The following is a 16,119-nucleotide window of genomic DNA, read 5'->3' on the forward strand; positions in this document are numbered from 1 at the left end:
CAAAATTCATATTCCAGGTATACTTGAGTATGTACTACCTGCAGGGTGAAAAAATGGTGAGGGGGAAGGGAGGGTGTTGAAAGAAATACTCCTGAAAAAGGAGCATGTTTAGCTACACTGATCTCTTTTCTTTTCAGTTCCTTAAACTTCTGAGTATTCCTTGTCCTCAGTCCTTAGCAGATGCTGTTCCCTCTTCCTGGACATCACTTGTCTTAACACATCCCCAAGCTGACTTATTTTTTCTTTCTCTTTTGGGATATTTCAGCGTAAATCACATCTCAGAGTGTTGGATCATCACCCTGACTAAAATAGCTACTTCTCGGGGCACCTGGGTGTCTCAGTCGGTTGAGTGTCTGACTCTTGATTTCGGGTCAGGTCGTGATCTCAGGGCCGTGGGATCGAGCCCTGCCTCAGGCACTGAGCTCTGAGCCTGAGCGTGAAGGCTGCTGGAAAGTCTCTCTCCCCCTCCTCCTCCCTGCTGCTCACTTGCGTGCATGCATACTCTCTCTCTCTCTCAAAAAAAAAAATCTTTTTAAATATAAATAAATAAAATAGCTTCTTTCTTCTCACCATCAATATATTCTCACAGCCGGTTTTGTGTTTTCTCGTTGTGATTATTGTTCTGGTCACCTTAAAAAAATTGGTCTCCTTCAACTAGATTTTTGGGCTCCATGACAGACACGAAGCTTTTGTCTTTTTCACAGTTATAGTCCCAGCATTTAACTTAGAGCACATAGACTTGCAAAGTAGTAAGTGCTCAATAAACGCATGTGGGTGATTTTGGATTTGGTTTTGGCAAAATGTAGTTTTTTCCATCAGTATGTATGTTAGTGCCACAAAGTGTCTAAATTTCCCTATGCTCTTGAGAAAATTGAAGCTAATGTTTTAAATTTTTTTTTTAACATTTATTTATTTTTGAGACAGAGAGAGACAGAGCATGAACGGGGGAGGGGCAGAGAGAGAGAGGGAGACACAGAATCCGAAGCAGGCTCCCGGCTCCGAGCTGTCAGCACAGGGCCCGACGCGGGGCTCGAACTCACGGACCGCGAGATCGTGACCTGAGTTGAAGTCGGACGCTTAACCGACTGAGCCACCCAGGCGCCCCAGAAGCTAGTATTTTAGCTTTTACATAATCCTACAGGTTACCACACAGGGATGAACTTGCATGGGTTTATTACCATTGCCTCGGATAATATTTTCACGTGAAGCCAAATGGCAGGCCGATCACATTTGAGATTTTCATCGATCGAACGGGTATGCAAGCTCTATGACATTTGCGAGCCCAAGCATACAGTATTCGTGTCAATGCGTTTCATCCCAATAGTCTGTAACATTTTTAAGGTTCTCGAGGCAGGAAATTGTCATTATTAGTAAACGGTAAATGGGTTTTATTCCTGAAGAAACCAACAGTGCAGGGGGTAGCAATTCATTTTCTTAGAGATCCAGATCTCTTCACAGAAAGAAAAAGTTAATTCTCAACTGTGAAAAGAGGCGACAGTATGAGAAATGAAAGAATTCTCTCTGCCAGCTAATGCACAGACAATACAAGATGGAAGTCTTTGCCTTTGGTCTTGGGTTTCAGAAGTCCCTCCCATTCCGCTTTTTTCTAAAAGTGTGGGCCTGAGGAATATGGCGGTGGAATGTCTGTCTATCCCATGGCAGGTCAGGAGGAAGCAACTGAATTCAGACTTGCCATTGGCTCAGCATAGTCCTATACAGGAGGAGGGTCGTTTGAAGTCTTGAGGGTTTTGGATGGAGTGTAGATTTGTCTAGAATCGGGGTAACCCTGGGATACTGTGAGAAATTGACTTTGTCCAACAACGTTGCTTAGTCTTCATATGAAGATTCCCTATAAAAATAGATGGACGCTTTAGGATCGAAGATGCCATTCCTGAGTAGCCTTATGACTCTCGCTCTTTTGGCTTTAGAAGAGAAAATACAGGAATGCTCAAGAAAAAAAATGATGCTGGCAATCTATATGATTGAAACAGTAGAGTACAGCATCAAAAAGGCAAACTGCATATGGAGAGCCTGGGTGGCTCAGTCGGTTGAGCGTCCGACTTCGGCTCAGGTCATGATCTCTTGGTCTGTGAGTTCGAGCCCCGCGTCAGGCTCTGTGCTGACAGCTCAGAGCCTGGAGCCTGCTTCGGATTCTCTGTGTGTCTCTCTCTCTGCCCCTCCCCTGCTCATGCTCTGCCTCTCTCTCTCTGTCCAAAATAAGTAAATATTAAAAAAAAAATTTTTTAAGCAAACTTTCTATATACAAAAAAAATGTATGCTTTTTGTGCAAATATTAGGCATAAATTGGGGGGGGGGGAACAAAAACTGAAGAGTAGTTACAAAGAATGAGGTAATTTGGGTGCCTGGGTGGCTCAGTCGGTTAAGTGTCTGATTTGGGCTCAGATCAAGATCCCATGGTTCTTGAGTTCGAGCCCATCATCGAGCTCTGCACTAACATTATGGAACCTGCTTGGGATTCTCTCTCTGTCCCTCTATCTGTGCCTCTCCCTTGCTTGCATCTAGCTCTCGCTCAAAACAAATAAAACAAACCTTTTAAAAAAAGCATGAGTTAATCCGGTTAACTAAATTTTCTGTGAGCAAAGCACATGTATTTGGAGTTAGAGTTCTGAGGATAAAAGTGAACGATCCTGGATGAGTTTTGGTAGACGTTAGGGTACAGGTTACGTTTTGGACCTGTACAATGAGGAATGAGAATATTAAGGTGTAGGAAAGGAAATATTTGTAGCCGAACATGTGATATACCCACCTGCAAGGACAAAACTACAGAAGACCAGCTCATCACATTGTAGCAACCCAAGAGATCAAGGGCGCATCTTGTAATGAACTTACTCTGGAATTATGGAAATGACAGCCAGCTGTTCCTGACTGAAGACTGCTTGAGGCAGAATGACCCAGAAAGTCCATATGGTACCAAAGGCAAAAGCTTAATTAGATATATTACTTCTAACTGCATAAATCCACACTCCCAGAAGGAAGGAGATTAATTGTAATGCACATGTTGGGAGGGTGACTTTCAAAAATGCAAGAACTCTGGAGGCTAAAACATGCTATTATTTAATAGTGGTTATCTTTGGGTGGGAGAATTTAAAGTGACCTTTATCTGTGTGTCTCTGCAATGGGTACATGTAACTTCTATAATGAAAATATTTTGTTGCCATTTTTCTGCTACTACTACAGTTACAAGGAAAGAAAGTTTATGGTGGCCCCTTCTATCAACCTCACTAAACATCATTTGGGAGTCACATCTTACATTGTAACATAGTCAAAAGTTAATTTATTATTGCAGTATTCAAAAGATCATTGCCAGAAGTCACTGTAGATAGAGGTTTTTTGTTTGTTTGTTTGTTTTTTTAACCGCTTAATTATTTAAACCTGGAAACAGGTCTCAACATGACTGTGCAATTAAAAGCTACATCTGATTATTAGCAAAGGACTTTTTAAATCATATTTTGTTCAAAAGGGAACAGGATAGTGTACAGTTCTGTGTGTGTTATGCTCTTACTCTCCTTATGGGGCTAACTAATGACCGAAACTTTGTATTTTCACTGTGTTGTGAATGGAACCTTCTGCAGGGTGATTGGGTTCAAAATGCTAACATTTGTGACAGTGGGGCCTGAAGCCTTTTGTGGGATAAAGCTGTGCTTCTGGGTAATTTTCTACTGTGCTACACTCGCCATGAGAAACCCTCTGGGAAGATTAGGAATCCCCCCAACGTGTGTGGATGGAGAAAATTTCATTTCTCCCTTGTGAATTTTACTGGAATAAGAAATTGCAATGCATTTTATATCTCCCATGCATTTTACATTCACTTCGTAAGAATATAAATGACCCGTTTATTGATTTATGGATAACACACAGTTGGGGTGTATTCAATCTATAACTTATTCTAAAGCCTCTATTCTGTATTTTCTAGCATTTAAGGCATGAAGATTGGTCTTAGCCCACAAAAGAAGGGAGAAAGAGATGAAATGAAGGAAGAGAAAAAAGTAGCAAAGATTTTAAAACCTCCTGTCCTGGGGCACCTGGGCGGCTCAGTTGGTTAAAGGTCAGACCTCAGCCCGGGGCATGATCTCACAGTTATGAGTTCGAGCCCGTGTCAGGCTCTGTGCTGACAACTCAGAGCCTGGAGCCTGCTTGGATTCTCTGTCTCTGTCTCTCTCTGTCTCTCTGTCTCTCTCTCTCTGCCCCTCCCCTGCTCGCACACTGTCTCTCTCTCGCGTGCTCTCACTCTTTCTCAAAAATAAATATTTTAAAAATTCATAAAAAAGTAAAAATAAAACCACCTGTCTTTCATTTGCATGACACTTTACAAAATAATCCCCTTCCCTACCACACAAACAAAAATGTAGTTTGGAATGCAGTGTTTGAATTTTATGTTTACCAAGCCATCTAGAAGTGTGTATTTCTTCGTAAAGAAGAAATGTAATCTCATTGGTAGAGGAAATTAGTAAGTATCTTTTCTTCTCGAGCTTCAATCACCCTATTTATAAAAAGAGTTTGGACTCAGCTATTCCATAAATCTTAACTCGAGCTAATAAATCAACCGCACTTTGCAATTTCTTCATGATTGTTGTTCTGACAGTTCATACTGTTGTTTCTTCTGGGGACTTTATTTCGAACGGTAGTTTCTCAGCTGGAGAAGCAGTTCAAAGTCATTTTGAGCTCGGTTAAACTCATTGCTTAGAGCTGTGATTACTTTCATGTCCTAATTAAAGGGGGAGATCTGTCTCCTGCATCTTGTTTGGGAAGTCACCAGCAATCAAGGGCAGTTTGATGCTATGATTGATGAGCACCATTCATCGCTTTCCACTCTCCAATGATGCCTGCGTGATCTTGCTTATCTTTGAATTGTCTTATGGCATAGGGTATACTTTGTGTAGCAGGGTAATGGAAAGGGCTCATTAAATGAAAAGATTGCATGCTTTGTCTTTGAGAGGCTGTTTCAACTGAAGCAGAAACATGACAAACATACCATGTGCCTGTTACTATAGAACCGAAAAGCCCTCTCCAGCTGTTTACACTTCGGATGCAAAATGGCAATTTGACATAGACTAACAGTGTGATGTAGGCATCTGCGTAAAAAGGCTACATATGGAGCATGCCCAGTGCAGTGAGTGCCTCCTCCGCCCTCCCCCTCCAGATCTCTGAAGATAAGGCTTGAACTTTGCACTTGCAAATGTCACTGCATACGTTTTGCAATGGGTTTTTTTAAAAAAGGTTCTCTTACAACTAATTTCCTGTAGCAACCCAAGCGCAAAGAGGAGAATATTTAGAGTAATAAGATGCATTAAGTTGAGAACGAGTTGATGCCTGTCTTTGAATGCACTTGAAGTGTTCTTTATTTTTAAAGCAGCATAAGGCACTCGAGTGTTTGTTTTCCCCTCCCTGGAATGGGAAAATAAGAATCTCCTTGGATTGGAGTCCTCCGGGGTAGGGAGTGAAAGCCCCGGTGGCAGGAAGGGACGGAGAAGAGGGGCTTGCCCAGAGCATGGATAGGAAAGGAGCAGGGGCTCTCCAGGGCTCAGCGCGCACTGAGGATCCGTGCCCGGGGCTGCAGCTGCGGATGAGAAAGGCGCTGTCTGGCTAATGAAGGCCACCTGGATCAGGCTTCTGAAAAGAGCCAAGGGAGGAAGGCTGAAGAATTCGGATATCTGTGTAAGCTCAAGGGCTTTCGTCTGGGGGAGATTCTGTATTGTCGTTGCTTCTGCTGTTGTTACAGTGAGTGCTGGCAGGGGCTCCTGTGATTTAGTAATATGATCCTGATTGCAAGACAGGGAGCGAGGGAGAGTCCTATAATTTTCCGAGCTCCTTTGCCCGTGTTGTGATTTATTGCCGTAGAAGCCATCCCGGGCAGGTGTTTTCTTTAGGCAGCTTTTATCAAACGTCTATTTAAAGCGATAGGAAAACGTGTTGCTTAAAGATTGAGTGAAGCTGGCTGCTGTTGCCTTACAGTTTTGTCCGTGAAGGTATCAGGTGAATGAAAAGGTACAGAAGGATGCTTAAGATTACCGTGGGAGTCATCATCTCCCGGTAGTGACATTTTGGAGAATTCAAGTTTATGACTGGTTAGGAGTTTCTTTTATGGGTTTTTTTTTTTTTATTAGACGTAGCTTCTTTCTACTTGCAAATACTTGGTTTAGTGTGTAGAATGTTCTCGAAGCCATCCTTGAAACCCCTCTATGCCCTTCAGCCGGGCACTGCACCACGGAGCTGGTTTAATTATAAAGGGACTTGCTCTGGCTTCCAGAAAGGAGAGTAATCGGAACATAAGACTTGGGAAGGAACGGTCACTTGGTAGGCACAGCTCGCCGAGGGAACGGTCTGCAAACCAGAGCATGATTTTTCTCGATGGTTTGCCACAAAATGGATTCTTTTCTCCTCTTTTCAGGAATTTATGGCATCATCTAGGAAGCTAACTGCTGTGTCAATGAGACTTTTCCAATGCAAACATCATAGATGGAATCTATTTTAAAATGCAAATTTCTCTCTGAAGGGTTCGGCAGACTCCTACACCAGCCGTCCGTCCGACTCAGATGTTTCTTTGGAGGAAGATCGGGAGGCGGTACGCAGGGAAGCAGAGCGACAGGCCCAGGCCCAGTTGGAAAAAGCAAAGGTAAAGCCATTTCTCCCCTGCCAAGCTCTTTCTTGGCCGCTTGCGCTGGGTCTGTGATGGGCCACCTGTGGAAGTTTCGTTCAAAGCTGATGGTTGGTCTTTTACGGCATTTCGTTGGTTTTCAAGAAGTACCAGAAATGGAGTGTGTTGGATTGATTTCCTTGATAGGAAAAGGAAGTGTGATATATGAGAGTGGCCTTGGCTTTTCCGTTGTGTTGTAATCGAAGCAACTTGTTTCTGTGGGTGGATAGTTGATGGAGGCACTCAAAAAAGGATCCCCAAATCTACAAAGAGGAAAACCTGCTTCTAATCACAAAGTGATTGTAACTTCATTATTTCGGTAAACCATTTCTCTGTTCAGGAAAACCACTTTCCTCAGGGCAATTGTATATTTTCTTAGACTGGAATGGTCTTTTCCCCAAATTTTACTGCATAGGTGTTTTGTAATAGTATTTTCTTATATTTAACAAAGGGATTGCATTCTGCTTTTCAAAAATAAAGCAATAAAGGATTTTATGGGTTCAACATGTTCCTTCCTTTGGAACATGTTCTCCTCCATTCTAATAACAAAGTGTGTATATGTGGAAGGGGGAACTGGAAATCAGATATAAAATCTGTAAGTACAGTATTTAGCCAAGAGGATGGTGCATTTCGTTTCACGCGTGGTAATGATTTGAAATCTTTTTTCCCGGGGAGCCATTCAAATGGCAGCAATTCCTAAAGCATAGATTGTTGTTCGAAGTTACGGTATCTTGGCTTATGTGACACTTGGTAACTTTTAAATGAACACCTTTCACGCAGTCGTTCCTTTTTGGTTTTGGTTTTTTTTTTTTTTTTTTTTAAAAAAGAAATTACTGCTTTGCCAAAAAGAATTAGGTACTGTGTTGATCTTGCTAAAAAAACAATCCAGGGTGGCACGAGGCACTTTGGCTGGCTGCTTCATCTCTGAGAGGAGTAAAATCTCCGTGTGTTGCTATGGGAATTGTGGCTTGGAGATTCTGGCTGGAATGCACGGACGGTCCTTATGTAATATTCATGGCCTCTCGCACAGCTGCCATAGTCGTTTACAGAGCAACTGCCAGGAGGCCTTGACTTTTAAAAAGCAGTCTTTCCATACATCAAAACGGCGTTCTCACCTCAGCTGGCAGGGAGGTCATTTCCAGATCTGACACCATCTTGACTGCAAGACGGGTCCTACCCAGCAGGAACAGGGAGCTGATGAAGCAAGGCGTGGGTCTGGTTTGCTGTGGGCTCTTCTGCTCAACCAGACTTCACCGTTTAAAACCTGATGATGCCGCAGTACAGGTGAACTTGGAGGACATCACCCCAAGTGAAATAAGCCAGTCACAGAACGGCGAGCCCTGGGTGGCTCCACTTACACGAGGCATCTAAAGCAGTCCGACTCCCAGGAGCAGAGCCTGGAATGATGGTTGCCAGGGGCTGGGAGGAGGAAGTGGGCAGTTGCTAATCCACAGACCTAAAGCTGCAATTAGGCAAGATGAATAAATTCTAAGTGTTGTCTTAATGTTTATTTTTTTGAAGGAGAGAGAGACACAGTGTGAGTTGGGGGTGGGGGGTGGGTGGTGGGAGCGGGCAGAGAGAGGGGGAGACACAGAATCCAAAGCGGGCTCCGGGCTCCGAGCTGTCAGCACAGAGCCCGACATGGGGCTCAAACTCCCAAACCACGAGATCATGACCTGAGCCGAAGTCGGACGCTCAACCGACTGAGCCACCCAGGCGCCCCAAGATGAATAATTCTAGAGATCTGTTGTATGACATTGTGCCCGGAGTTATCAGTCCTGTACTTTGCACCTCATAGGTGAGAAGGGTAGGGTAGATCTCTTGTGAAATTTCTTACATACACACATATATATACATATACTTATATATATGTGTGTATATATCTTACATGCATATATATATATGTATAAAATTAAGTACTGGAGAAGATTAAACAGTGAATGTATGGCTAGCAAAGTTAATTGCCACAAGTTTGCCATGTAGCTAATATATGTTGAGTTTGAGAATCTGAATTCTTTATTCTATATTTTGCACCAGGGTACAAAGAAAAGTCTTGGGGGGGGGGCAGGGAATAACAGTTTGTGTTCCAGAAATAAGAGTGTTGTATTTGCACTAATTTATTCATGTGATTTTCACATACCAAAATTAAACGGTTTTCCAGATTCGTGTCACATCAGCATACAACCCTGTCTTGTAGGTTTGGTTTTTAAAGTCTTCAGTTACATGCTTGGGACGTTTTTGTCCATGACTGTGTTTCCGAAGCCCTCCATTAGGGGCGCCTGGGTGGCTCTGTCGGTTAAGCGTTTGACTTCTGCTCAGGTCATGATCTCACGGTCCGTGAGTTCGAGCCCCGCGTCAGGCTCTGTGCTGACAGCTCAGAGCCTGGAGCCTGCTTCGGATTCTGTGTCTCCCCATCTCTTGGCCCCTCCCCTGCTCATTCTCTGTCTCCCTCTGTCTCTCAATAAATGTTAAAAAAAAATTTTTTTTTTTTTTTAAAGTCTTCCATTATGTGATACAGCTGCGTAGAACTGTTAAATTTATCTTTTAACCAGCCTGGACCAAAATATTGATCCCAGACCAAACCAGGTTCAAGTTACTTGTGATACAGACTAAAAAGTTTATTGTTATGAATGACTTAGAAGATGAGAGGAAAATGAAGGGAATTTAAAACAAAGGCAAAACAGTTGAAAGACTGTTTCCTGTGTTTAATGAAAGGAGTTTGTTTCCATCCATGTTTCTTTCTTAAAATTTGGTCAGTATCTTGAACCTTTGATGTATTCAAACGAGTGAGACACTAGGATGAGGGAGAATAGGAGTATGTTCTGAAAGAACATGGAAGGACTAGGATTTAAGTGTACTTTATGTGAAAATCATGGTTCGGTGGGTCTGGTTTATTCCTGAAGAATGGATGAGGAACAGGGATAGGAGAAGCCTTATTCATTGGCTTGTGTTTATCTGTTCCCCTTTCACTGTCCCTTCCTTTATGTCAGTACGACTTTGCCAGCCCTTTTATATTTTTTATGTAGTCATTTAATTTTTAAGTTTATTTTGAGAGAAAGAGCTCACACACAGGTACACGCGAGCAGCGGAGGGGCAGAGAGAGAGAGAGAGAGAGAGAGAGAGAGAGAGAGGGAGGGAGGGAGGGAGAGAGAATCCTAAGCCGGCTCTGGACTGTCAATGACGAGCCCCGTGCTGGGCTCGAACTCATGAACCATGGGGTCAAGACCTGAGCCGAAATCAAGAGTCGGATGTTTAACCGACTGAGCCACCCAGGTGCCCCTGTGGGCCCTTCTGTAAAATGAAGCCTTCAAGCTTAAAAATACATGAATTCGTCATTTAATTTTAAATAGTTGAAAACACATTGCACATCCATTCTGGAAGAATCGAAAGCTTTGCACATTTTTGTTGTAACCATCATAGCATCTCTCAAACGGGAAGACTTTCTCAGTGGGTGCTGTATCTCACTGCTCCCACAGATCACATGCAGTAAGGCTGTGCAAATGTCTGGAATAAACCTCAGCAGTATTTCAGAGCCTGGCCCTCTTTAAATATGAACTACATGATCCTTAATTGCCCTCAAGAGCATGTCTATAAAATAAGGTGATTGCCAAGTACGAGAAATGAGAGACGCTGCCTTTTGAAATTAAGTGACCTATAAAAGTTTCTATAACCAGGCACTCTGTGCTTCCAGTGAAAGTCAGTACTTTTCCCTCCTACTTTGCTATGGTTTCTCTTAAAATAGTAAACTCTACAGTGAACAAATTATGTATTAATTTTGAGGCACAGAAAAATCAGCTGACATGACCTTGTGTTTGTAGCTTGGGGTTTTCCTCCTAAATGCATGTTTCAATCCTTTTCAGTTTTTATCCTGCTTTGCAAGTCTTGCCTTATTGAAGCTGGTGCCCTTTGATTTTTGCCTTTATTCTCATGCTGATCTTTTTGAAAAGACAGCTTTATTGAGGTGTAATTCGCTCATTTGAAGTCTACAATTCGGTGGGTTTTAGTTTGTGCAGACGTGTGCAACCATCATCACAATCGATTTTAGATATTCACTGCTCCTTAAAGAAATTCCGTGTTCTGGGGCACCTGGGTGGCTCAGTCGGTTAAGCGGCCGACTTCGGCTCAGGTCATGATCTCGCAGTCCGTGAGTTCGAGCCCCGCGTCGGGCTCTGTGGTGACAGCTCAGAGCCTGAAGCCTGGTTCAGATTCTGTGTCTCCCTCTCTCTGCCCCTCCCCCATTCATGCTCTGTCTCTCTCTCTCTCTCAAAAATAAATAAACGTTAAAAAAAAATTAAAAAGAAATCCCGTGTTCTAAGTTAGCACTCCCTACTCTGTCTCTCCAACTCCCTCAGCCTTAGGCAACTACTACCCAACTTGGTGACTCTTGATCTGTGGATCTGGGTATGGCATATAAATGGAATCATGAAGTAGGCTATCTGTTGTGACTAACTACCTTCACTTAGTGATGTTTTCTTTCTTTCTTTTTTTAATGTTTATTATTTTTGAGAGCGCACAAATGGGGGAGGGGCAGAGAGACAGGGAGACTGAGGATCTAAGCAGGCTAGGTTCTTAAAGCAGCGAGCCTGATGTAGGGCTCGAACTCACGAACCGTGAGGTGATGATGACCTGAGCTTAAGTTGGATGCCCAACTGACTGAGCCACCAGGGTGCCTCGGTAATGTCTTCAATGTTCACCATGCTATATCGTGTGTCCGTACCTCATTCCTTTTTATTGCCCGGTAATAGTCCATTCATTGTATGTGTATATTACATTTTATTTACCCATTTATCACTGGTGGACATCTGGGTTGTTTCCACTTTTCGCTCTTGTGGATAATGCTATTGTGATCATTCACCTACAAGTTTTTTGCACGAACATGTTTTTGTTTCTTGTACGTATATATCTGGGAGTGAAGTTCCTGGGTCACATGACCATCTTTTTAAATTGAAAGAATAACTTTTTTCTTGTCCCCCTTACTCCCCAGAGCTGATCCCTTCTGCTGTTTATGCAGATACTCTGAGTTAGGAAGTCTGGATGTGGAAAGGACTGGAACAGAGACGAAACAGGTTCAGGGCAGTGTTCTCAGCAGAATGGATTAACATGAAATTTTAAGTTGACTGTTCTCTCAACAGTGAATGTCTACTTATTAAAGAAATTGTTCGGGGCACAGTTGGTGACTACACGGGATGTGGAGCCACAGAGAAGCTTCACTTTTTTGACATCTTGCCAACTTGAAAACGTCTTTATTCTAGCCTCACATTGAATTAATAGTTCAGTGAGGTATAATATTCAGGTATGATGAATATTCTCTTTTGAGAATTTTGAAGACCTTAGTTTGTTGTTTCTGCCTTCCAGCACGTTTGATATGCTTACCGGTGTCATTTGGGTTTTGAGGGTTTCGTTTTTTTAATTTTCTGCAATACATAGAACTAACTGATCGGCCTTTGGTATTTGGAGATTTTGCATTGGTGTGGCTTTCGTTGATCACACCCAGCTTCTCATGTGAATGTTCATTGTGAAGGACTTGTCACTTCAGTTCCGGGAAGTGACCGATTTTTATTTGGTCATTTTTTCCACTGTATATTCTTCTTTTTCGTGTTCTCTAGTTTGTCAGATGTTTGACTGGACCTTTCTTCTGATTTTTTTTTTTTTCCCTCTGTCTCCCAGTCTTTTGGTTTTACTGAGTCTTTCACCACTTATCTTCAAACCCATCTACTGAGGTTTTTGTATTTGAAAATTTCTAATTCCCAAGAGGTTTCTTCTCCACTCCCTTTTTATAGTTGGCTGTTCTTACCCCACGGCTGTAAGATTTTCTCTTACATCCCATATGCTATTAATTTTAATTTTTCTATATGTCAGTGCCCTTCAGACTTTTAAAATTTGGTATTATTTTTACATACTGGAGACTTTCTTCCAAGATTTGCTTTTTGACGGTCTATACATAATTAAGAGCAAGACCTTGTAAAGTTCCCTGGAAGCTCTAAGTGCAATGGCAATGCTTTTTGCTGATGTTTTGTAGGTGTAGAGGGGAGGGAGTGCCTTTCATTCCGTCTGGTCAGTGTTCCTAGCCCGGAGTCTCTAGCCTTTTGGTGCTTTATGTTCTCACTGTCTCCACTTTGTTAATTGCCACTATCATTTTTTTTTTCTTTTATTTTAGAGAGCCTGCATACAAGCAGGGGAGAGGGACAGAGGGAGAGAGAGAGAGACAGAGACACAGTCTGTTTTTTTCAATTTGCTTAAACATTTATTCATTTTTGAGAGACAGACTGTGAGTGGGGGAAGGGCAGAGAGAGGGAGACACAGAATCCGAAGCAGGCTCTAGGCTCCGAGCTGCCAGCACAGAGCCCGACGCGGGGCTCGAACCCACCATCTGTGAGATCATGACCTGAGCAGATGCTCCATTATCTGAGCCACTCGGGCACCCTGACACAGAGAGAATGTTAAGCAGGCTCCATGCTCAGCACGGAATCCAACACGGGTTCCATCCCAGGACGCTGGGATCATGACCTGAGCCAAAATCAAGAGTTGGAAGCCCCAGGGACTGCCCAGGCTCCCTGCCACGATCCTTTTCTCTAGTCTGCATTTTTGTCAACTCTGATTTCCTGTTCTATCTGTGGATTTATACTTTCTCGAAAAAAATATTTTTAGGAAGAAGCATATGTTCATTTGACCATGTTTTATTCCCTCATATTCATCAGTAAACATACTTTATATAAAAGAGAAAAAGTGTTTCTCATATTGCCTTAGTCCGTAAATGCCTTGGGCATTGGGAGAATCGGACCCAATTGGAAATATTCCCCGAACTAGCCTTTTCAGAAGAAAGAAGAAACATGACTGTGTTTATTCACCTTCAACCTGAAGATGACCTTTCAATTTCAAAAATATGAAACATTTTTTAGTGGTATTTATTTTGAGAGCGAGAGAGAGACCACGTGAGTGGGGGAAGGGCAGAGAGAAAGAGGGAGAGAGAATTCCAAGCAGGCTCCACGCTGCCAGCACAGAGCCCCACGTGGGGCTTGAACCCATGTAACTGTGAGATCATGACCCGAGCCGAAACCAAGAGTCAGACGCTTAACCAACTGAGCCACCCAAGTACCCTGAAAATATTCTTAAAAATGTGTCTGATTGAGTAAATTCTGTGGGAAGTAGGAGAGAAGTCTATGCATTTGCCTATATTGCATACTTTCTTAAACCTACAGGATAGACTGATGGAGAGAATCCAAAGAACACGTGACAGGTATTAGACTAGAAAGGTACTCCTGGGGGGGGGGGGGGACATGTTTAATTGGTGAAAATCCAGCAGAGAGATCTCCTCATAGAAAACAAAAATATGGTAGACTTTCTTAGGAAAGTATTTGAGGCTAAAATTGTTTTCCCATCACTGATCTCAATGCCGTCTTTTTTGCATTGAAAAATTGTCAACTCTCCTTTGCTCATAGCAGTCACCTTCCAAACAAAGCTAGTTAACTGGCTAACCATGTCCAATCTCCAGCAGCGTGGGCTAGTTTATTGTCCCAATACACGTTGGCTAACATTGCCTTTTTTTCTACCTGTAAGAAATCACAAAGTGCATGTGAGCCCCTGACCCCGTTTCAGGCTTCTCCATTAACTCGTAAGTGTGACTGGATGGGTATGGCCCTGTACCCTGGTGCTGTAATTCTGCCCATCTCAAATGGTAGGTGACAACGACAATAGTAATAACAGCAATGACAACATTTCCTGCAGGATTACTGCTCATGGTAGACGATTTGAAAGACACAAAAGGAAAAGCAAAGCTGTGTGTCTTGAGAGCATTTTGAAATACTTTTGAGCAGTTAGGATCACGAAGTACGTATAGAATTGGTTCCTGGACAGCCCTTTATGTCAGAAAAATCCTCCCGTGTTCTCCCAGTTGGCTCTTGCCATGGAACAAACTGCTGTCAGTAGCTTAAAGTCACCACCATTTTTACCTGGGCCCCATTCTCTTCTGCGTGATCACTGGCCAGCTGGCGGGTTGGCTGGTGACCAGGTGACTGGGGGGGCCTCCTGCACGTGTCTGCAGGTTGACCGCTGTCCGTGTGGGGGTCTCCTTCTTTTCTAGATGGTCTCTCATCCCTCAGCAGGCTGGGTAGCTCTGTCTCATGCTTGCTTGAGGGTTACAAGCGCACCAAGAGACACCAAGTCCCAGTGGGTGATATTCGTGTCTCTTCTCGAGTCCCGTTTGCTAGGGTCCTGTTGGTGAAAGCAAGCCATGTAACTAAGCTCAGAATCAGTGTGCAAGGGAACTACTAAGGACATGGATCCAGCCGGTGAATTATTGTGGCCATTTTCTTTTTTCTTCCTTTTTTTTAAGGTCATGTGTTTATCTTGAGAGAGAGAGAGGGAGGGAGAACCTGAGCAGGGGAGGGGCAGAGAGAGAGGGAGAGAGAACCCCAGGCAGGCCCCTTGGCCCCAGCGCAGAGCCCATTGCGGGGCTTGAACCCACGAAGTGTGAGAGGCGAGATCAAGAGTCGGATGCTTAATCAGCTGAGCCACGTACGCGCCCCCTCATGTGGCCATTTTCTGTGAAGAGCCTGCCCTGCCATTTTGTCTCCCTTCCCGTTTTGGAAAAAGAAATCTCTCCATACCTTTTTTTTTTTTTTTTTTTAATTTTTTTAAATGTTTATTTATCTTGAGAGAGAGGGAGAGCACTTGTGCACAAGAGGGGGAGGGGCAGAGAGAGAGAGAGGGAGAGAATATCCCAAGCAGGTCCCATGCTCCTCATAGAGCCCAATGTGGGGCTCAGTCTCACGACCATGAGATCATGACCTGAGCCGAAACCAAGAGTCAGAGGCTCAACCAAGTGAGCCACCCAGGCGCCCCTCTCCACACCTTTTATTTTATTTTATTTTTTTTTATGAAATTTATTGACAAATTGGTTTCCATACAACACCCAGTGCTCATCCCAAAAGGTGCCCTCCTCAATACCCATCACCCACCCTCCCCTCCCTCCCACCCCCCATCAACCCTCAGTTTGTTCTCAGTTTTTAACAGTCTCTTATGCTTTGGCTCTCTCCCACTCTAACCTCTTTTTTTTTTTTTTCCCTTCCCCTCCCCCATGGGTTCCTGTTAAGTTTCTCAGGATCCACATAAGAGTGAAACCATATGGTATCTGTCTTTCTCTGTATGGCTTATTTCACTTAGCATTACACTCTCCAGTTCCATCCACGTTGCTACAAAGGGCCATATTTCATTTTTTCTCATTGCCACATAGTATTCCATTGTGTATATAAACCACAATTTCTTTATCCATTCATCAGTTGATGGACATTTAGGCTCTTTCCATGATTTGGCTATTGTTGAGAGTGCTGCTATGAACATTGGGGTACAAGTGCCCCTATGCATCAGTACTCCTGTATCCCTTGGATAAATTCCTAGCAGTGCTATTGCTGGGTCATAGGGTAGGTCTATTTTTAATTTTCTGAGGAACCTCCACACTGCTTTCC

At 43.2% G+C, this 16,119-nt stretch overlaps 1 protein-coding gene across 4 annotated transcripts in view; it reads left to right on the top strand.

Moving 5' to 3' along the window:
- Positions 1–16,119, top strand: part of CACNB2 (calcium voltage-gated channel auxiliary subunit beta 2) — a 198,542-nt gene that overhangs the window by 58,971 nt on the left and 123,452 nt on the right. For 2 of the 4 annotated variants that reach the window (XM_030320881.1, XM_030320884.1), the window contains exon 2: positions 6,515–6,634. In XM_030320881.1, the coding sequence (XP_030176741.1) occupies positions 6,515–6,634 (120 nt within the window). Of the gene's footprint in view, positions 1–5,228; positions 5,677–6,514; positions 6,635–16,119 lie in introns of those variants that run through there. The other 2 variants (XM_030320885.1, XM_030320880.1) reach the window with 2 other exon arrangements.

The sequence above is a fragment of the Lynx canadensis genome, chromosome B4 (genome assembly GCF_007474595.2).
Source record: "Lynx canadensis isolate LIC74 chromosome B4, mLynCan4.pri.v2, whole genome shotgun sequence".
In the NCBI taxonomy this organism is placed as follows: Eukaryota; Metazoa; Chordata; class Mammalia; order Carnivora; family Felidae; genus Lynx; species Lynx canadensis.